The sequence below is a fragment of the Hypanus sabinus genome, chromosome 4 (genome assembly GCF_030144855.1).
Source record: "Hypanus sabinus isolate sHypSab1 chromosome 4, sHypSab1.hap1, whole genome shotgun sequence".
In the NCBI taxonomy this organism is placed as follows: Eukaryota; Metazoa; Chordata; class Chondrichthyes; order Myliobatiformes; family Dasyatidae; genus Hypanus; species Hypanus sabinus.
The window spans coordinates 168180465-168202836 of record NC_082709.1 but is presented as its reverse complement, the minus strand read 5'-3'; the positions used below and the strand labels follow the sequence as shown (position 1 = coordinate 168202836).

At 41.0% G+C, this 22372-nt stretch overlaps 1 protein-coding gene across 1 annotated transcript in view; it reads right to left on the bottom strand.

The window, feature by feature from the left end:
- LOC132393467 (C2 domain-containing protein 2) overlaps positions 1–22372 on the bottom strand; it is a 103851-nt gene that overhangs the window by 63537 nt on the left and 17942 nt on the right. The window contains exons 3-5 of the mRNA XM_059968738.1: positions 20524–20643; positions 5261–5362; positions 212–328 (exon numbers count right to left, since the gene is read on the bottom strand). Of these exons, the coding sequence (XP_059824721.1) occupies positions 212–328; positions 5261–5362; positions 20524–20643 (339 nt within the window). The remainder of the gene's footprint in view (positions 1–211; positions 329–5260; positions 5363–20523; positions 20644–22372) is intronic.

Below are 22372 nucleotides of genomic sequence, written 5' to 3'. Positions count from 1 at the left end.
TATACCTCCAAAGCCAGCACATCCTTTTGTTTTAGACAACTGTTCACAATTAACCAAGTGCAGTCTGATCAATGCTTTATAAAGCCTTACAAACCTAAGAAAATATGTATCTTGGCAATTTATAATTCTACTGTGAAGGATTCTGACCTCATGTAGTACAGTTATGTATTTTAAATCTAACACATTGCAGATTTAGTAATTTCATACTTACATTATTTTCCTTTAAAGGTGCAGCCTTCATAGACAATAAAACCACTGGACGGGCTGAGGTTAGCATATCCTGCAACAGTGTATGGATAGTCGCCAGGTCTGCATCCCTTTCTGCTACCTAAGAGAGAAAAAGAAAGACTGTGAAAGACAGGGTTCAGAACACAATCAAACATGCCTTCAGTGCCAACTTTTGGTGGATCTCACCCAAGTAGATCCTGGGAGATCAGGGATTTATCTGGTTTCAGACAAGTGGCTGAAATTTGGAAATGGGCTCACGTTCATAGAAAAGTATGGTATGGCCTCATTATACCTTCAAACATCCACCAACTTAAACCAAATTTTGTGAAGAGACTAATAGTAAGTTAATGATGAAATTTATTCACAACTTTGAGAAGTGCATCTAACTTGAAATTGCAAATAAATTGATGCTTTTTTTCAGAAAATAGGATGTACTTTGAGTAATTTCATGCCCTCATTTGACAATAGCTTTAATGATTATTCAGCATCTCAGGAAGATAGGCACATTAGACAATGAATAGAATTGTTCTCAAATCTCCAATTCTCTGTAATTCGTACATCCATGTGGTTAATGTGTTTCCTTCCCACGCCCAATTTACACCATGCAGTCTTCAACGACTCATGCTTTTAGACCGTGAACATCACACAGATTCAGCTTTTTCCCTACTTGACAAGGAAAGGGCTAAAATAGGACAGGAATATCTTGTGTGCACTTTCATCCACCTACCCACAACAAGCAGGATTCTGGCTGACCAACCATATTAATTCCAATTTCCACTCCCGTTCCAGCATGTCACTCTGTGGCCTTCTCTACTGCCAGTATCAGGCACTCTCAAGTTGAAGAAGAAATAGCTCATATTCCATCTGGAAGCTTCCACCTGATGGCAAGAACACTGATTTCTCCAACTTCCAGCAATTTTAACCCCTCCCCTTCCCTCTTCTTAAAAAGTACAAAGTTCCAAGTAAATTTATCATCGAAGTACATATCTGTCATCATATACAACTGTGAGATTCATTTTCTGCAAGCACTCACAGTAAATAGAAAGAAATACAACAGAATCAACGAAGAATTGTACCAGCAGGGCAGACAACCAGTATGCTAGACAACAGTGTTCAAATACAAAAAGAAAAAAAAAACAACAAAATAATAATAAGCAATAAAGATTAAGAGCATGAGTTGCAGAGTCTTCAAAGTGAAGCCCTAGGTTGTGGGATCATTGCTGGTGCGAGTGAAGTTATCCTTTCTGGTTCAAGAGCCTGATAGTTGAGTGGCAGTAACTGTTTCCTGAACCCGATGGTGTGAGACTTGAGGCTCTTGTACTTCCTTCCTGATAGCAGCAGTGATAGAAAGCATAGCCTGGATGGTGTGGGTCCTTGATGTGGATGCTGCTTTTCTGCAACAGCATCCCTGCAGATGTGCTCAGTGGTGGGGAGGGCTTGACCCGTGATGGACTGGCCTATACCCATGACCTTTCTACAGGCTTTTCCATTCAAGAGCGCTGGTGTTTTCACACCAGGCCATGATGCAACCAGTTAACATATTCTCCACCACACAGCTATAGACATTCGTTAAAGTTTCAGACAACATGGTATATCTATGCAAACGTCTAAGAAAGTAAAGTTGCTGCTGTGCCTGTTTTTAAAGTAGCACTTACATGCTTGCTCGGCCGAGGACAGATCCTCTAAAATGATAATGCAAAGGAATTTGAAGTTGCTGACCCTTTCCTCCTCTGATCCTCTGATGAGGATTGGCTCATGGACCTCTGGTTTCCTCCTCCTGTAGTCATGAATCTTTGATTCTGCTGACATTAAGAGGTTGTTGTAGCAGCATTCAGACAGATTTTCAATCACCCTCCCATATGGTGATTTGTCACCACCTTTGATTTGGCCAAGGACAGTGGTATCATCACCAAATTTAAATATGGCATTAGAACTGTGCTTAGCCTCAGAGTCATAAGTATAAAACGAGTACAGCAGGTGGCTAAGAAAACAGCCTTGTAGTGCACCTGTGCTGATGGTGATTTTGGAGGGGGATGTCAATGCCAATCAAAAATGACTATGGTTTGCAAGTGAGGATCCAGTTGCACAAGGAGGTGCCAAAGCCTAGGTCTTGGAGCTTACTGATAAGTTTTGAGGGGATGATAGTATTGAATGTGGAGGTACAGTCAATGAAGAGCATCCTGATGTATGCATCTTTGTTGACCAAATGTTCCAGGGTTGAGTGAAGAGCCAGTGAAATGGCATCTGCTGTTGACCAGTTGAGATGGTAGGCAAACTGGAGCAGATCCAAATTGCTCCTCAGACAAGAGTTGATGTGCTTCATCACCAATCTCTCAAAGCACGTCATCACAGTGGATATAAATGCTACTGGACATTATTGAGGCACGTTACCACGTTCTTCTTGGGCACTGGTATAACTGAAGACTGCTTGAAGCAGGTGGGGACTTCAGTCTGCTGAAGTGAGAGGTTAAAGATATTGGTGAACACTTCAGCCAGTTGTTTAACACAGGTTTTCAGTACTCTGTCTACATCAGATGCTTTCCATGGGTTCACCCTCCTGAAGAATGCTCTCACATCAGCCTCAGAGACAGAAGTCACAGAGTCATAGGAGGCTGTGCGAGTTTGCAAAGGTGCCATCCTTGTTTTGTTAGTCAAAGGAAGCATAAAGACAATGAGCTCATCTGTGAATGAAATCTCGTTGTCACATATGTCACTTGGTTTCGCTTTGTAGGAAATGATGGTATTCAAGCCAGCAAGAATCCTTCTGCGATTCAAGTTTAGGTCAGAATTGCCACTTTGCACAGGAGATGGCTTTGCAGAGGTCAGATCTGGACCTCTTGTATTTCATTTGGTCACCAGATTATGAACATTACTGATCTGGCACTCAGCAGATTGCAGACCTCTTGGTTCATCCAGGGCTTCTGGCTGAGGAGAACTCTAAATGATTTTGTGGGGACACACTCATCCATTATTAATTTTATAAAGTCCGTGACATCTGTGGCATATTCATTCAGATCTCTCAAGTCCTTGAACACAGCCGTCCACTGACTTAAAGCAGTCCTATAGCCACTCCTCTGCCTCCTACAACCACCTCTTCATTGTCCTGACTTCTGGAGCCACACTCTTCAATCTCTGCCTGCATGCGAATAGGAGGACAGCCAGACGATCACATCTCCCAAAATGCGGTTGAGGGATGGAACAGAAGGCATTCTTTATGGCAATGTGGCAGTGGTCAGGCATGTTGTGACCCCTGGTGCAACAGATGATACACTGATTATAATTGGGCAAAGATTTCTTCAAGTAATTCTTCCATTCGCTATTCTGTCTCCCTTTTAATGTTTTCTCTTCTCCTCACCTGCCCATCATCTCGCCCTGATACCCCTCCTTCTCTCTCTCTCCAATGGTCCACTCTGCTCTCTTACGACAATCCTTCTACTTCAGCCATTTACCTTTTCTGCCTATCATCTTCTAGCTTGTACTCCTTCCCTTTCCTCCACATGCTCGTTCTGCTTCTTCTTCATTTCCAGTCCTGATGAAGGGTCACAGCTTGAAATGTTGAGTCTTACATAGAACATAGAATAGTACAGCACATTACAGGCCCTTCGGCCCACAATGTTGTGCCAACACTCAAACCCTGCCTCCCATATAACCCCCACCTTAAATTCCTCCATATACCTGTCTAGCAGTCTCTTAAACTTCACTAGTGTATCTGCCTCCACCACTGACTCAGGCAGTGCATTCCATGCACCAACCACTCTGACTGAAAAACCTTCCTCTAATATCCCCCTTGAACTTCCCTCCCCTTAACTTAAAGCCATGACCTCTTGTACTGAGCAGTGGTGCCCTGGGGAAGAGGCACCGGCTGTCCACTCTGTCTATTCCTTTTAATATCTTGTACACCTCTATCATGTCTCCTCTCATCCTCCTTCTCTCCAAAGAGTAAAGCCCTAGCTCCCTTTACTTATTTTCATAGATGCTGCCTGACCTGCTGAGTTCCTCCAGCATTTTGCATGCATTACTATGAAAATACAATAAATGGCTTTTAACTAGCTTTATGAGGCACCAATTCACAAACAACTCCTCCTTCTAAATACCATTCTAATGCCCAATGTGATAAACTGGAAAACATTCCAAGTCACGTTAGCCACAACCTACTGGTGATTTGAATGCTATCATTCAAACTCCGACTATCTAGAATGCAAAATGGAAGAGTTTGACAGGAATTAAGTGTAGCCACATGACTTTTATAAGGACAGGAACACTAGTGAACATTGCATTGCAGAATCAGACAGGTTATCCAGTTGCCTTTCAGAAAACACTTACAGTAAACTTGTGCAGACACTTGCTCTCTATATAATAAGCAAATTTATGTTTAAGGTGCATTACTAAATCATAAGAAACAAGAAAAGTAGATCAGCTTTGAGGCTGATTTGACTACTGAACTGACCCAAAAAATATAGTCCAAAAATCTATCCTATTCTTGAATGTACAACTTTGCACCTGTAGCTTTGCAGAGTTGTGAATTTTGAAGATTCACAACCCACAAGAAATTTGTGGCTTTTAAAATTCAGCTTCAAAGACTTCAGAGGGCAGATTTCTACCCCCTTAAGGTTAAGCAAGTGGCTTCTTGCACAGATAATCATGTTGTAATAGCTCCTCCCTCACATACTACATACAGGTGAAAATAAGCTTAAAAGGTGATTAAATAGTATGATTTAACGTGTGGAACTAAGCGAACTGGATCAGATTGTCCCAGATTGATTGCCTAGGTTTGCCTGAACACAGCTGACAGTAATGTCACAATGACTTCGGTGCCTGGGCTTTTGATGAGGCATTCCAAAAGAGTCAGCAAAATTTCCTGCTGCTGTAACCTCAAGATGTGAGTCCTTTGCCAAATCACCAGATGTCTCTTTTTTAGCTCAAAGTAAACTGAACCTCCTACTCTGAATTTTACCTCCAGGGTTCACAATAGCAAAACTGTAAAGTAAAAAGACAAATAAATTAACAGAAAAATCAAAACTTAGTGACTCACTTCCTTCTTAACTCTTGGTGTCACCTTCAGTTTTAAGCTTTGACAGTCCACAAGGCTCCACGTAACTCTTACAACGTCAGTTTCTCGAATGTCAATCTGCAGCTGTGGAAACAAGAATAAAGTTACTGAAAGGTAGGTTGCTCTTATCCTGTTCCAAATTAGGATGTAGTTGCACAGGTCCACAACCCTTTATCCAAAATCCTTGGAGCCAGTTGCATTTCAGAATTCAGAATTTTTTGGATTTCAGAAAATTGGTAATTGCATTGATAATTGACCTGTCTCAGTGTGGGTGGACTTTAGGACCCGGGGGAGCTCCAGACCTACACACATCCTCCCGTATACTTTAACTCATCTCTAGATTACTTATAATACCTAATACAATGTAAATGCTATGTAAATAGTTGTTATACCGTATTGTTTAGGGAATAATGACAAGAAAAGAAGTCTGTACATGCTCAAACAATGAGCGCTGGAGAGAGAACTTCCGGGTTTTCCTGATCCACGCTCTTCTACAAATACTATTTCAGTTTATTTATAGAATAATATACTGATAAATGAAATAGTGGTATAATTATAGACCATAAATACACTAGTATATTTTATTTCCAACAAAAACATTCAATAAAACATAAAAATATACAGCTTCAAACGAACCGAATCAAACACATGGTAAATGACTTATTGGAATAAATGTAGAATGTAAATACTCTGGGACATTTACAGGTTCAAACTAAGCTAAATACATACAGGTACCTCTAGTTAAGTTGCATTACCTCTGGCAAACAAAGCTACATACTGTACAAGTACCTGATGGGCCAGGAACAGGATTCTCAAGTTATGAAGCAGCACTACAACAGACGGCATTGTTAAAGACTTCTTCGTGTGTCATCTTTCTTATTAACATAGATTTATATCTAATCAATCTCTCCCTAACTGAGCAAACTGCCATAATCTCTTGCTCACTGAAAAGTGCACGTTGTTCAAGGCCAGCAATTAACTGATCACACATTTTCACCATATTGTCTATGGGGATTTTTTCACCTGTGTTCACTATGTCATCATCATCACTACTATCTTCATGCTTATCTGTATTTAACACCATTTCAGCCTTTTCCCCATCATTCAAGGAATGCACAACAGGTGCATCATTGTCAATGTTCAGCATTTCTTCGATGTCAGCTTCCTCTAACTTATTTACACTTTCGTTCCATAACATTTTAGCATTAAGTTACAAGGTTTGATATCATCATCTTCTCATTAGTGACACGAAATCCTTCAAAGTCTTGACCTGTAGGTTCATTTACATCAAACATCGTTGTAGGCCAAAATCTGTGCCCAGCACGTGTAACCAGTACGAGCGCTGAGCCACAACTGACGTCTGGTGGCCTCTGCTAGTGCTGCCATATCACAGCTGAGGGACATCAGCTGTTGGCGCGCCAAACAAGCCTGGTTACGACACGCTCCACACTCCATGAAAGAAACTTTGGTTTTCGGATTTCAGAATTTTGGATAAAGGATTGTGGACCTGTACCGCAAATAGTAGTTTGCCATGGTCCTAATAACTGGAGACTGGAAGACCCAAGTTCTACTGGCTACCTCATGCAGCAGCAATAATGAGCAGTTACGGTTCACTGCCTCTGCTTGATCTCTCAATATTAACTGAAATGAACCAATTATACTATCCTTTCAAGGTGCCTCTCCTCTAGCTGTGATTTAGGACTGACCTCTCCTGATGCCAACTTTGTGAAAACAGGCACTTTGGCCTATGCTCTGTGCTGAACAGGACACCGAGGGAAATGATCAGCATCCCTCCATTCACTGCCTATCATTGTTGTTCCTTTTATACCTTGTGGTGCCGTAGGCATCGACACTTCTGTTAGCACTTTGTCTGTTCTTTAACCAGGCTGATTTGCTAGCTTGACGCTCAACCCAGTACAGATGGAGAGCATGCAAGGAACCAGCTGGATTCAAACTGGGACCACTTGCCTCGAAGTACAGTGCAGGTGCCACTATACCGCTGGCCGGCAAAGCGCCCATATAAATGCCCCTTAATCATTGCTATATCTGCCTCCACCACTTCCCCGGCAGCACGTTCCACGCATTTACCACTCATATGTAATAACAATTTTGCCTTGTAAATCTCCTTTTAAAATGATTTCATATTAAAGCAACGCCCATGTGCATTTGACATTTCCACCCTGATAATAAGCTTCTGTTTCCCTATCTGTGCCTCTCATAACCTTATATACTTTAATCAGGTCACACCCTGCCTCCTGCTCCAAAGAAAACCAAGTTTGTTCAATATTTTATTATTAATATTGTCTAGTCCAGGCAAAACCCACGTGACCATCTCCATCACCACATCCTTCCTGTGATATGACCTAATCATGGTTTTCTAGCATTTTCAACCACTTCTTGACTTTATACTGACTTTGGAGACTGTGAAGGCAAGCTCGCCATATACCTTCTTTACTACCTTATCTAGTTGTCTTTCCACTTTCACAGAGCTATGAACTTGGATCCCAAGACCCACCAGTACATTGATCCTCCTGGGTGTCCTGTCAATTGAGAAAGTATACTTTCCTCCTATGTTTGACCTCCTAAAATGCAACATCTCCATGGGATATATGGAAATATTGCCCATTTTTCCAATTAATTAATACATCAGTATCAATGGCTCCTCTTTTCCTCCCACCATATTTAACAAAGCTTCTCCAGAGGTTCTTGCCACAGCTCCCTCCTGTATACAGTACAGCATCCAGTAGTACAGCTTACTAGCTTGGTAGCCCTCATCTCATTCACTCTTCCTCCAGAACTCCACTGTGCCCCCATCCACTCTCCAACTCTGAGACACACCTTTATCCTGTAATGGTCACTTTTCACCTTTTATTGCTGTTGTTTTGCATATTTACACACCAACTTGTTTTGTTATAATAGTGCCAGTAATATTATGCTGTCCTACATAAATATGCACCTTGCAACTTACGTCAACCTGTCAGTCTTCAGGCCATGCCACTCAACCAGTTGTTCTAATATTACTTTGTGACATTTTATGCTGTATCATAACCACATATGCTGTGACCAAATGTGTGGTGTTTTGCACCTTGGCCCTAAAGGAACCATTTTCGTTTAGCTGTTTATATGTGAAAGGTTGAACTTGAACGACAATTTCAGGGGAACACCTGGAAGTTCAAAAGGCATGCCTTCAGCCTCCAATTCCATTCTCCTATTACTGATAACAACCTCAGCCGTTCCAAATATCTCAGACTGGAGCACAGCATTGGCTATCTTTGCCTGCAGATGATTTTCACGCTGCACAATAGTTGTTTAACAGTTACTATCTCCTTCTTGAAGGCAATTAGGGACGAGCAACAAATCGCCAATCAAAGTTCAACTAAATAGACTGTAATGCCTTGGATTAACCCTTGCTCCCTTTTTAACCGACTGAGCATTTGTGATCCACCATCTCTGGTCTTCAAAATAACACTTCAGCTATTTCCTTTGATCAGCCTGTGATGTATTTCCTCCAGGTGTGGCAATTTATCCACATTTAAAGCTAGGTGCTGCTGCATCCTTCCCTCATTAACAACATGCACCACCATCCAATATTTAAAACAATTCAAAAGTTCATCCTCTCTATCTTTGAATTAGCATCCCATTCACTATTCTACACTTCATTCTTATGTTAAAAAAACAACTGCATGTCAAATTAGTGTAAATTTAAACACAAAGACAATACTGATCGGTGTTACACTGCAATTGTTAGACCATACGCACATATGGCATAGGTGCAGGATTAGGCTACTCAGCTCAGTGAGTTTGCCATGCCATAATGGCTGATTTATTATCTCTCTCAACCTCATTCTCCTGTCTTGTCCCCAAAACTTTTTACTCCTTTATTAATCAAGAACTCATTAACATCCACTTTAAAATACCCAATGACTTGGCTTCCACTGCTCTCTGTAGTGATGAATTCCAAAGTTTCACCACCCTCTGGAGAAAAAAAGTTCCCCCTCATCTTTGTTCTAAAGGGATGCCCTTCTGTTTGGAGGCTGTGTATGGGCAGGTGTAACACCTTGGCTGTTTGCAGGAATAAGTGCCAGGAGAGAGGTTAGTGGGCAGGGATGAACGAAGAAACTAAGCACAGATCCCTGTGGAAGGCTGGGGTGGGGGTGGGGGGGGGTAAAGATATGTTCAGTGGTAGGATCCCTTTGGAGATGGTGGAAGTTGCAGAGAGTGACGTGTTGGATGTAGAGGCTCATGGGGTGGTAGGTGAGGATAAGAAGATCTCTATCACCGTTAGACAGCAGGAAGATGGGTTGAGTGCAAGTGTTTGGGAAATGGAGAAGATGTGGGTGATGGCAGTATCAAGGGTTTTAGCTCAAAAAGTCGACTGTATAGTCATTTCCATCCGTACTGCCTGACCTGCTGATTTCTCTAGCATTTTGTACGTGCTGCTTTGGATTTCCAGCATTTGCAGACTTTCTCGTGTAATGAATGAAAATTCCAATTTAATAATCAAAGGTTATATCTTGAAGGGATAATGATTTATGGTGAAAATTAAAGTCAACAATTTTCCCAGTAATATTCTAATGTTAAATAAAAGTCTCCCTACAATTATTGCAAAGACAATAGGCGTCCTTCAATGAATTAATGCTGCTTTAGACCATAGTACTGTGTCCTAGCTAAATATATTAAATTACATTCTATTTGTAGTTATCCAAAATGCACTTTGAAAATTAATGATGCCATTTGATTTGGCATGAGCAGTTGGTTATCCAAGTTGAATTCTTCATTTGGTGCTATAATCCTTTCTCGCTTCAAGATAAACAAGAAATAAAAACAAACAGCAATCTAAACTCAGTGGCCACTTTATTAGGAAAGGAGTGGAACCCAGTGTGATCTTTTGCTGCTGTTTTTGCATCCAGTTCAACTTTCAATGTGTTCTTCGGAGATACTTTTTTGCACACCACTGTTGTACTCTGACCATCATTGTTAGACAAGAAGGAGATACAGAAGGCACACACTCAGCAATTCAGGAACTGCTTCTTCCCCTCTGTCACGTGATTTCTAAATGACATTGAACCTATGAATGTCACTTTTTTATTATTTCTGTTTAGCAATATTTTTAGTTTAACTATTTAATATACGTACACTTCCTGTAATTTTTTCTCTATTTATTATGTACTTAATTGTAATGTTGCCACTGAGTTAACAAATTTCAAAACCTGTGCCAGTAATATTAAACCTGATTCTGACTGTAACGTGTGTTTATTTGAGCTACTGTCACCTTCCAGTCTGACCTCTCTCATTATCAAGATGCTTTCACCCACAGAAGAGCTACCCACTGGATACTTTTTGTTCTCTGCACCATTCTCTGTGAACGCTAGAGCCTGCTGTGTGTGAAAATCCCAGTTCAACAGTTTGAGCTACTCAAACCTCCCCATCTGGCACCAACAATGATTCCACAGACAAAGTTACTGAGATCATATTTCTTCCCCATTTTGACTTTTACTCTGAACAAGAACTGAACCTCTTGACCATGCCTGCAGGCTTTTATACATTGATTTGCTGCCACATGATTGGCTGATTGATATTTGTATTACTGAGCAGGTGTACAGGTTCACCTAATAGTGTATAATATAGTATTTTAAGAACATACGGAAACATTTCACAATCGTTTTATCATTGGAAAACAGAATGAACTTACAAATGTACTGGAACCTTCAGAGAATAGAATGGTGAGTACTTTTGTAAGATAAGTTATTTATTTGTGCAAAATGTCCTGTAATAGAAGAAAAGTGGCTAAAAATCAAGAACCCAGGAATTATTACTAAAGAAAAGAATTAAATCAAAAGTAGCAGTCCTGTTATTCTAGAATTAGTTTGAAAGAATAATGAAGAGAATTGTAAGCAAGATATACAAGTTCCTTATTATTTCAAATTTGCATTGCATTTATAATTAATGATCCAATATTCTTATAGCATATTATAAAATCTGATTCAAAGAAACCAAACTGAACCTCCACAAATCTACCAAGTTTGTGGAGGAGTAACCTTGTGTTGGCTTAAGAGTAAATTTTATTACTGAAGTACATATGTGGCACCATATACAACCCTACACTTTCCTGTGGGCATACTTAGCATATCTGTAGAATAGTAACTATAACAGGATTAATGGAAGATCAACTAGGATGCAGAAGACTGTGCAGATGTAAATATAAATAAATGGCAATAAATAACAAGAACATGAGATGAGTCCTTAAAATGAGATCATTGGTTGTAGGAACATTTCAATGATGGGGCAACTGAGTGTAGTTATCCCCTTCTATTCAAGAGGCTGATGGTTCAGGGCCAGAAACTGTTCTTTAACCTGGTGGTCCTAAGGCTTCTGTACCTTCTACCTGATGGCAGCAGTGAGAAGAGAGCACATCCTGTGTGGTGGGGAGCTCTGATCATGGATGCTGCTTTCCTTTGGTAACGTTTCATGTAAACGTACTCAAAGGTTGGGAGAATTTTACCTGTCAGATACTCGGCTGAATCCACTACCTTTTGTAGGATTTTCTGTTCAAAGGCATTGGTGTTTCCATACCAGGGCATGATGCAGCCAGTCAATATATTCTACACTGTACACTGAGAAGAAGGATGCTTATGTGAGAATGCTGTTCTTGGACAACAGTTCAGCATTCAACACCATTGTTCCATCCAGGCTTGTTAAGAAGCTCAGAGACCCTGCCTTAAGAGGCTTTGACCCTGCCTTGTGCAGCTGGATCCTGGACTTCCTGTCGGATTGCCAGTAGGTTGTAAGAGTGGGCTCCCTCACCTCCAACCCTCTGACTCTCAACACAAGAGCCCCTCAGGGCTGCATACCAAGTCCCCTCCTTTACTCCCTGTATACCAATGATTGAACCACCACCTACAGCTCCAAGCTGCTAATTAAATTTGGGACAACACTACATTGATTGGCCTTATCTCAAACAATAATGAGGTGACACACAGGGAAGAAGTCATCTCTCTGACACAGTGATGTCAAGAAAACAACTTCTCCCTCAATGTCGCAAAAACAAAGGCGCTGGTTGTGGATTACAGGAGGAATGGAGACAGGCTAGCCCCTATTGACATCAATGGGGCTGGGGCTGAGAGGGTGAACAGCTTCAAGTTCCTCAGCATCCACATCACCAAGGACTTCACGTACACACCAGCTGTGTGGTGAAAAAGGTACAGCAGTGCCTTTTTCACCTCAGACAGTTGAGAAAGTTTGGTATGGGCCCCCAAATCCTAAGAACTTTCTGCAAGTGCACAATTGAGAGCATCCTGACTGGCTGCATCACTGCCTGGTATGGGAACTGTACCTCCCTTAATCGCAGGGTTCTGCAGAGAGTGGTGCGGACAACCCAGCACATCTGTAGTTGTGAACTTCCCATGATCCAGGACATTTTTATACACCTTTGTAAAGGGCCCATAGGATCAATGGAGACCCAAGTCATCCCAACCACAATCTATTCCAGCTGCTACCATCTGGGAAGCGGTACCGCAGCATAAAAGCCAGGACCAACAGGCTTCGGGACAGCTTCTTCCACCAGGCCATCAGACTGATGGACTCTCGAGTGTAATCTATATTACATTAACTGTTCTATTTATTATAAATTATTATAAATTACTATGATTGCACATGGCACATCTAGATGGAGACATAACATAAATATTTTTACTCGTGTGTGAAGGATGTAAGAAATAAAGTCAATTCAGTTATCGAAGTTTGTCAAAATCTTAGATGTCATGCCAAATTTCCACAGACCCCTAAAGAAGTAGAGGCACTGCTGTGCTTTCTTCACAAGTGCATTTATGTGCTGGATCCAGGACAGGTCCACTGTAACTGTAATACTCAGGAATTTAAAGTTGCTGACTCTCTCCACCTCCAATCCCCCAATGTGAACTGACTCGTGGACCTTCAATTTCCCTCTCCTGGTCTAGAAACAGTTCCTTGGTCTTGAGAAGTTGTTGTGATGACACCACTCTTTGCTGATTCATCACCACCTTTGATTTGGCCCACAGGTGGAGTCATCGGCAAAACTGAATATGGCATTGGAACCATGCTTAGCCACACAGTCATAAGTGTACAGAAAGTAGAGCAGCAGGCTAAACACAGCCCTCTGGCACACCCGTGTCGACAGAAATCGTGGAGGAGCTTTTGTTGCCAATCCAAACTGGCTGGGATCTGGAAGTAAGGAAATCCAGGATCCAAATGCACAAGGAGGCATTGATGGCAAGGTTTTGAAGCTGCAATCATCTGCAAAGTAGCAGGTTTTTGCTTCTGCGCATGGTTACTTTGCAGGTTAGACGATATAGAAGCATGTCAGTGCATACGGTGTAACTTGCAGAAAGTCCTGCACTATTCTGTAACGGTTGGTAAGAATGCATTGAGAATATTGTCAATAATTCTGGTCACCATATGAAAGGAAGCATGTGATTAAGTTAGAGAGGGTACAGAAAATATTGATAAGTATGTTACTAATAATGGATGGCTTGAGTTATAAGAGACTAGACAGTCTGGGGTTCTTTTGCCAATAAATAAGGAGGCCAAGGGGCAACCTGATAGGGATTTACAAAAATCATAAGGCAAGTGGCCACAGTCATTTTCAAAGAGTAAGTGAGTCTAAAATTGGAGGGTACAGGTTTAAGATCAGAAGAGGAAGACTTAAAGGGGAATATTTTTTCATACAATATGGAACAAGCTTCCAGAAGGTACAATTACATTTAAAAGACATCTGAACAGATTTATAAATAGGAGAGGTTTAGAAGGACATGGGCCAAATGCAACTTGCACAGAAATGCACTTTGGTCGGCATGGATGAGTTGGGTCACTTTGTGCTTTTTGACTCCAAATTTTAAGAAGATCATAATCCAGCAACTTGGTATTCAAAACAACAAAACTAGGTTACATATCAGTAAATTAGATTTATACCATTCGGCATAAATTCTAAATATAATGAACCACTGTAAATACCGTTGGAGTGAATATGGCTAACAGCGTAATTTAGTGACATGCAGGAATTTCATTTTGTTTCACCAAAAATGAGCAAAACAAAAGCAATACCAAAAAGTGGAATATTGCAAACTCCCAGTTATCTGGTGTTTATGCATCTAGAATTCACATGTATTTTTTATTTTGTATTTTTGTAATATGTATTCGCATCTAGAATTCTTAAAAGCTTTTAAGAATATTAAGCAATTTCATAAAAAGACATTTTTAGTTTATTTATTTTATAAATAAGGGAAGTAAGACCAATTAGCAGTAACAGCTTCTTTAAATATTTAGTACTTCCTCTGACCGCCATTCACTTGTTTACTTTTGCATTAGTAGTATTTATCCTCAAAAATAGAAATACAGTGTGAAACATTATTTTCAAAAGGGTAGGGATACTGGCAATTGTTTTACAGCTTCAAACATAGAACATGAATGCTTGATGTACAATCTTTTTATTTAAAAACAGTTCTCATTTAAACAGCTTACGCATACAATTGGTATTCCCTATTCCGTCAGGGATGCCAGATGTTTGGAAATATACTGTACAAAGTAAAAAGTGACATTAAATTTTACTTGAAAGAGCACAGACGTGGTTTAAATAAGTGCCATTTTTTGTAAGTGTTTCACCTTGTACAAGCTGGCAGTAGAGGCAATGCATCAAAGATACTAAATGCCTTGTTGAGACAAGTGATGATGTGATAATGGCACTGCAACTCAACGACAAGGGCTGATGATTTTGCAGTCACGCAACTGTAGGAAAGATCTATATATTAAGATACAGCACAAAATAGGCCCTTCCAGCATTTTGAGCTGCGCTGCATGGCCCAACAATCCCCAAATTAACCCTAGCCTACTCAAGAAACAATTTACAATGACCAATTAAGCTACCAACTGGAACATCGTTGAACTGTGAGGAAACAGGAGCACCCAGAAGAATACACACAGTCACGGGGAGAACATACAAATTCTTTACAGGCAGCAGCGGGAATTGAACCCTGGTCATCTGTACTGTAAAACGTTGAGTTAACTATTACACTACCATGCACAGGAATATCAGCTCAAATATAACAAAAATATCTAAGAAAAATTTGATCCATGCAAATACTTGATGTAAATTAATTTAAACGTTAATGGTATTAGAAAAATTAGAACATAGAAATCTACAGCACATTACAGGCCCTTCAGCCCATAATACTGTGCTGACCATGTAACCTACACTAGAAACTGCCTAGAGTTTCCCCTACCCCATAGCCCTCTATTGTTCTAAGCTCCATGTACCTATCCAAGAGTCTCTTAAAGGACTCTATCGTATCTACCTCTATCAGTGTCGCTGGCAGTGCATTCCACACACCCACCACTATGTAAAAAAAGTTACCTCTGACATCCCCCTTGTACCCACTTCCAAGCACCTTAAAACTATGTCTCCTCGTGTCAGCCATTTCAGCCCTGGGAAAAAGCCTCTGGCTATCCACACAATCCATGCCTCGCATCATCTCATACACCTCTATTAGGTCACCTATCAATCTCCGCTGCTCCAAGGAGAAAAGGCCAAGTTCACTCAACCTATTCTCATAAGGCATGCTCTCTAATTCAGGCAACATCTTTGTAAATCTCCTCTGCACTCTATAGTATCCACATCCTTCCTGTAGACTCTTAAACTCAACCCATGGTTGATAAAGGCAATCACACCATATGCATTCCTAACAAAACTGTCAAACTGCACAGCAGCTTTGAGTGCCCTATGGACACGGACCCCAAGATCTCACTGATCCTCCACACTGCCAGGAGTTTTACCATTGACATTATATTGTCTTCAAATTTGACCTACTGAAATGAACCACTTCACAATTATCTCGGTTGAACTCCATCTGCCACTTCTCAGCCCAATTATTCATCCTATCGATGTCCTGCTATAACCCCTGAAAACCCTCCAGACTATCCACAACACCCCCAATTTTTGTGTCATTAGCAAACTTACTAACCCACCCTTCTACTTCCTCATCCAGGTAACTTATAAAAATCACAAAGAGGGGTCCCAGAACAAATTCCTGCTGAACACCACTGGTCACCGTCCTTTATATACAAACCATCTACAACCACCCTTTGCCTTCTATGGGCAAGCCAATTCTGGATTGACAAAGCAAAATCTCCTTGGATCCCATGACTCATTACTTTCTGAATGAGCCTTGCATGGGTAACCTTAAGGTGCCTTACTGAAATCCATATACACTGCATCCACTGCACTACCTTCATCAACGTGTTTTGTTACATCCTCAAAGAACTCAAACAGACTCATAAGGCATGATCTGCCCTTGACAAAGCCATGCTGACTATCCCTAATCAGATTATGTCTCTCCAAATGCTCTTAAATCCTGCCTCTCAGGATCTTCTCCAACAACTTGCCCAGCACTGAAGTAGAACCAACTGGTCTATAATTTCCTGGGCTATCTCAACTCCCTTTCTTGAACAGCGGAACAACATTTGCAACCTTACAATCCTCTGGTACTTCTCCAGTCCCTATTGATGATGAAAAGATCATCACCAAAGGCTCAGCAATCTCCTCCCTCGCTTCCCACAGTAGCCTGGGGTATATCTCGTCCAGTCCAAGCGACTTACCGTAAATTCCGGACTACAGAGCGCACCTGATTAAAAGCTGCACGCTCTAATTTTAGAAAGAAAATCAATTTTGTACTTGTACAGGCCGCACCGGATTTTAAGCCGCAGGTGTCCCACGTTGTAATATGAGATATTTACACAGAAAGATATTACACGTGAGGATTTTTTAACTTTTATTTAAATCCGTATGGTAACATAAACAAATACATATTGCAAATGCTTTTTTCGAACAGTGCCTGTAACACAGCTACTTTTAAATATACCTACATATCGGTAACACACAAATTACGTTGTGTATACTTTTTTACTGAACAGTGCACGAGCAACATTCCAATATCTCCTAACGACTGGTAAAAAAATATATATACTGCAGCCTACCAGGAAAAGTTATTGATCGCCTTTAACTTAAAAGCTGCATCATATGCTTTTCTTCGAGTGTTTTCCATGTTTTGTTTTGTTTTTTTTTTAATAATTTTTTATTGCATTTTTAAATGATTACAAAGTATGAAAAAAACAATGTATATAACCCATACCCCCTCCCCTTAACCCCTCCCCCCTAACTGCCCCATAGAAAAAAAAAAGAAGAAAGAAAGAAAGAAAGAAAGAAAGAATGAATGAATGCCTGGTGGTTGGAAGATCTCCACATGCTCCATGGAATTCGTAATAATTTTAATATGTATATTTATTTCTTTCCCCTAATAACCAATTGTTTCATCTTCAAAGCATCTATATATTTAATCCTGTCTTTTGTAAATAAGGTGTTTTCCATGTTGATGAGCGTGAGTACAAATGACAGATTTACAATAATTTAATTGTGAAAGTGCGCTTGATTTATCGTACAATTTCATTGGACCTCTGTGAACTACTCATCAATTTTATTGGTCTTGCTATGATCCCAGCCCCCTCCTTTGTGAGAATCGCAAGAGCACCCGTCGAGGGGGGGGGGGGGGTCAGTAGAGAGAGAGAGAGAGAGAGAGAGAGAGTCACGAATCCCGTAACTGGAGAACTTACCAGCAAAGATAGAGAGGTCCGTTGAAGTCTGATGTCACTATTTTCAAATGTTTTTATTGATAAAGGGACACAAAAGTAGGGTTAATACAAACATTCAGAGACAATAGTCGCTGTTGTTATTCTGTATCCCTGGTGGGACCTGCAATTTGACACGTTTCTCTCTCTCTCTCTCTCTCCCCGACTGGGTCTACTGACCCCCCCCCCCCCCAACCTTTCGACGGGTGCTCTTGTGATTCTCACAAAGGAGGGGGCTGGGATCATAACAATACAAATTGCACGTTCCACCCGGGATACAGAATAAGGCGACAGCGACTATTGTCTCATGGAGACCACGTGAAAAGCCCTCGGGCAAGGTGGGCTGGTTGAGAGAGAGACTGCATCATCCCAACCTGACTGACTCCTGCGACCCCGTGAGGAAGTATAAAGGAGAGTCTCAGGGGGACAGCCCCCTCAGACGCACCAAGAAGACACGAGAGGGTGGTCCCGCAGCAGCGGGAAGCCATTCTGAAGGAAGCCACGTGCGTTAGATTCCGGGATTGGAATTTGTGGCTGGAATCACAGGTAACCGCTTTTAACTAACATCGGGGAGAGGAAACCAACGCTCCCCCGATTTCACGGAAGATTCATCAAGACTCGGCAAGTTCTTTCTCTTCTCCCCCAATCTCTCTCTCTCGGTTGCCCCACGTGAAACCCAGCGATTTCCAACGGGCTGAGGCCAGCAGACTTTCTGAGTGACTTTTATATTTCCAACGGACAATCTATTAACCCCTAGACAACAGCAGAGCTCACTTAATGATGAGTATTACTATACCCGCGCTTTAGGTTGAGTGTTGACGATGTGCACTATCTGAATGTATGTATTAACCCTACTTTTGTGTCCCTTTATAAATAAAACGTTTGAAAATAGTGACATCAGACTTCAACGGACCTCTCTATCTTTGCTGGTAAGTTCTCCAGTTACGGGATTCATAACAGTCTACTGTTACTAGGCAAAATGTTTTTGGCGGCATGAAAAAAAACATGCATTAGCTGCACCGTAGTATAGGCCGCAGTGTTGCTGCAGTGTTCAAAGCGTGGGAAAAAAGTAGCGGCTTATAGTCCGGAATTTACGGTATCTAACTTAATACCTTTCAACAGCTCCAGCACATCCTCTTTCTTGATGTCTATACACTCAAGTGTTTCAGTCCACTATAAGTCATTCCCACAATTGCCAAGGTCCTTTTCACTGGTATATGTTAAGTACCTCTGCTACCTCCTCCGGGTTTCCATGCACATTTCCACTATGGCACCTGATTGGTCCTATTCTCACATGGTTCATCCTCTTGCTCTTCACATACTTGTAGAATGCCTTGGGGTTTTCCTTAATCCTACTTGCCTTCTCGTGGTCCTTTCTGGCTCTCCTAATTCCATTCTTAAACTCATTCCTTGTCATTTTCTAGAGCTCTAACAGTACCTAGTTTCTTGAACCTTTCATAAGCTTTTCTTTTCTTCTTAACTAGATTTTCTACATGCCTTGTACACCATGGTTCTTTTACCTTACCATCCTTTTCCTGCATCAATGGAACATACCTATGCAGAATGCCATGCAAATGTTCCCTGAACATCTGCCACATTTCTGCTGTGCATTTTCCTGAGAATATTTGCTCCCAATTTATGTTCCCAAGTTCCTGCCTGATAGCATCATATTTCCCCCTACCTCAATTAAATGTTTTCCCAAATTGTCTGCTCCTATCCATCTCCAGTATTATGGTAACAGAGATAGAGTTATGATCACTACCTCCAAAATGCTCTCCCTCCGAGAGATCAGACACCTGACCAGGTTCATTTTCCTATACCAGATCAAGTACAGCCTCTCCTCTAGTTGGCTTATCTACATATTCAGTCAGAAAACCTTCCTGAACACACTTAACAAACTCCAACCCATCTAAACCTCTTGCTCCAGGGAGCTGCCAGTTAATATTAGGAAAGTTAAAATGACCCATCACAACAACCCTATTATTGCACCATTCTAGAATTCGCCTCCCTATTTGCCTCCCTTGATGTCTTTATTACTATTGGGAGGTCTATTTAAAAAAAACACCCAGTAGAGATATTGCCCCCTTCCTGTTTCTGACTTCCACCCACAATGACCCAGCAGACAATCCCTCCATGACTTCCTCCTTTTCTGCAGATATGATACTATCTCTGATTAGCAGTACCAATCCACCATCTCTTTTGCCTTCCACCCTGTCCTTTTTGAAACGTCTAAAGCCCGTAACATTCAGCAGCCATTCCTGCCCCGTGACACTGGTCTCCAATGGCCACGTCATCATATTTCCGCATGTCGATCTACATGGCTCGTCCACCTTGTTTATGATACTCCTTGCATTAAAATAGATATATCTCAAACCATCTGGCTGAGTGCAATAGAAAATAACTTGACTTATTTCTGGAACATTACTGCTGTATTATGGAAAATTATGCACAAGGTGGAAAAAGAAAAGCAGGAAAATAAGAGGCAAAATAAATGCTGGTTTAGCAGCAAACCATGAAACATTCCCTTCCACCAAGGAGACTTCCATGAAACAATAACAATACTGCAATACTGCATAGAATTTTTCAAACTGTACCTCAATATGAAGTGGAGACACTTGGACATTGAAGGATTCCATTCCCATAGCAACAGGTGACTCCTGTGTCACAGAGATGGAAAATTGGGTGTAGTCTCCAGTCACTAGGCATCTGAACACCTGAAAACAATTTCACAAGTTTATTGTGGAGCCTGTGCCAGTTCAGGACATTATACATCGACAAGCAAATGATTCACAGGTTAGTTACAAATAGTACACCAACTACATTAGTCCAAAATGATTAATCACCCAATGATTCCTTTTTTAAAAAAGAAAACGCAGGTAGTTTTGTCTGACACTGTTCATCACCTGCAAATTCCAGCACAAGCTGGTGTGAGCCTCTTCAGTCAATTTCTGGTCCCACTTATCCAGCTGTACGCTAGGCATTGCTCATGCACAAGCCAAGGAAAGGAGCTCAGTGGAACATGTTAAAGCCAAAGTCAAATTTATTGTCAGGTGCCAAGTACGTGTATACACCATGCAATGAAAGACTTCCTCGAGAAGCATCAGATAAATGATATCCACAAGAAAAACAAATTAACAACCATAAATTGTGCAAATTTATACAAGAACACAATTGGTAAAATAAAGTCCAATGCAGTGCAAAGTGGTCATAGTGTTGCTATAGTGAGGTAATAATTAGAATTGCACAGGTTGGTTCGAGAAGAAAATAGTTGACGGGAAGCAGCTGTTCGTGAACCTGATGGTGTGGAATTTCAGGAGTCATGAGCCCTGCAGTCCTCACACGTGTATTTGCTAATTATCATCTTCTCTATAGTTATTAAGCCCTTGTACTTTCTGTTGGTCAAGTTCATTTTGACTGGCATGGGTTTTCAGTGTACTGCACTTATTGAAAGCGGATTCCAAATTAGCGCAGGTCCTTGTGTGCTTCGAGAAGGATTCGTCTCAGAGTTGCTTGGACAAGCAACTGAAGTTCATTTGAAATTCCCATGAGTAAACTCGTTTCTGTCTTTACATGGGAGTCTGTCATTCATCTGCACCTGAGTTTAGTCATTTGACAGTGCACACCGTGACATCAGTCTTATGCACCTCCTTCCCAATGACAGCCACAAAAAGATGGCATGACCCAGAATGTACATGGTCTTTGATGACCAACGCTGTTGTTCTGAGGCAGTGCCTCATGGAGATACTTTCAACAGTGGGAGAGATTTCCCTGTGATGTGTTGGGCTGAGGCCACTACACTGCAACATATTTTCCTGGGTGTTTGAGCCGCTGTTCCAGACCACGTTGCAACCACTTAGTGGAGCCATCAGAACTAGAGAAGTTAGCCAAGCCTCCACATTGCAGGTAAAAGGAGATAATTGTGGATCAGTAGATAGCAATTGAACCTGAAACCTTTTGATTGGAAGACTGTTCCAGCAACTGAAATCAATTTCAAAAGCAAAAGCTGGTCCAAATGAGAGACATCCAAGGTTGAGGAATGTACAGAAGAAATTACAGAGTTCATTCCCTTAATCTTCCAAGTATTTATAGATTAGGCACATTACTCAAAGTCTGCAATACTATAACTGTTATAACCCCTTAAAAAAATGTAGCATGGGAACATTCTTTGTAATTAGATCAACTACATTCTCATCCAATATATATATTAATGTGTGCTTTTCTTACTGGAGGTCTGTAATCATTGTAAGTGAGTGTGCATGTGTGTGTGTGTATATATATATATATATATACACATATACAGACACACACACACCATCAACCAGGGCAGCCACTTATTTGGGACAACTCTTAAAAGAACAAAAACTAATTGACAAAATGGCCAGAATTCCCTTTGTTTATTTGGGACACTATATTGCTTAATTGAGACAGGAGAGTGTTGCTGAA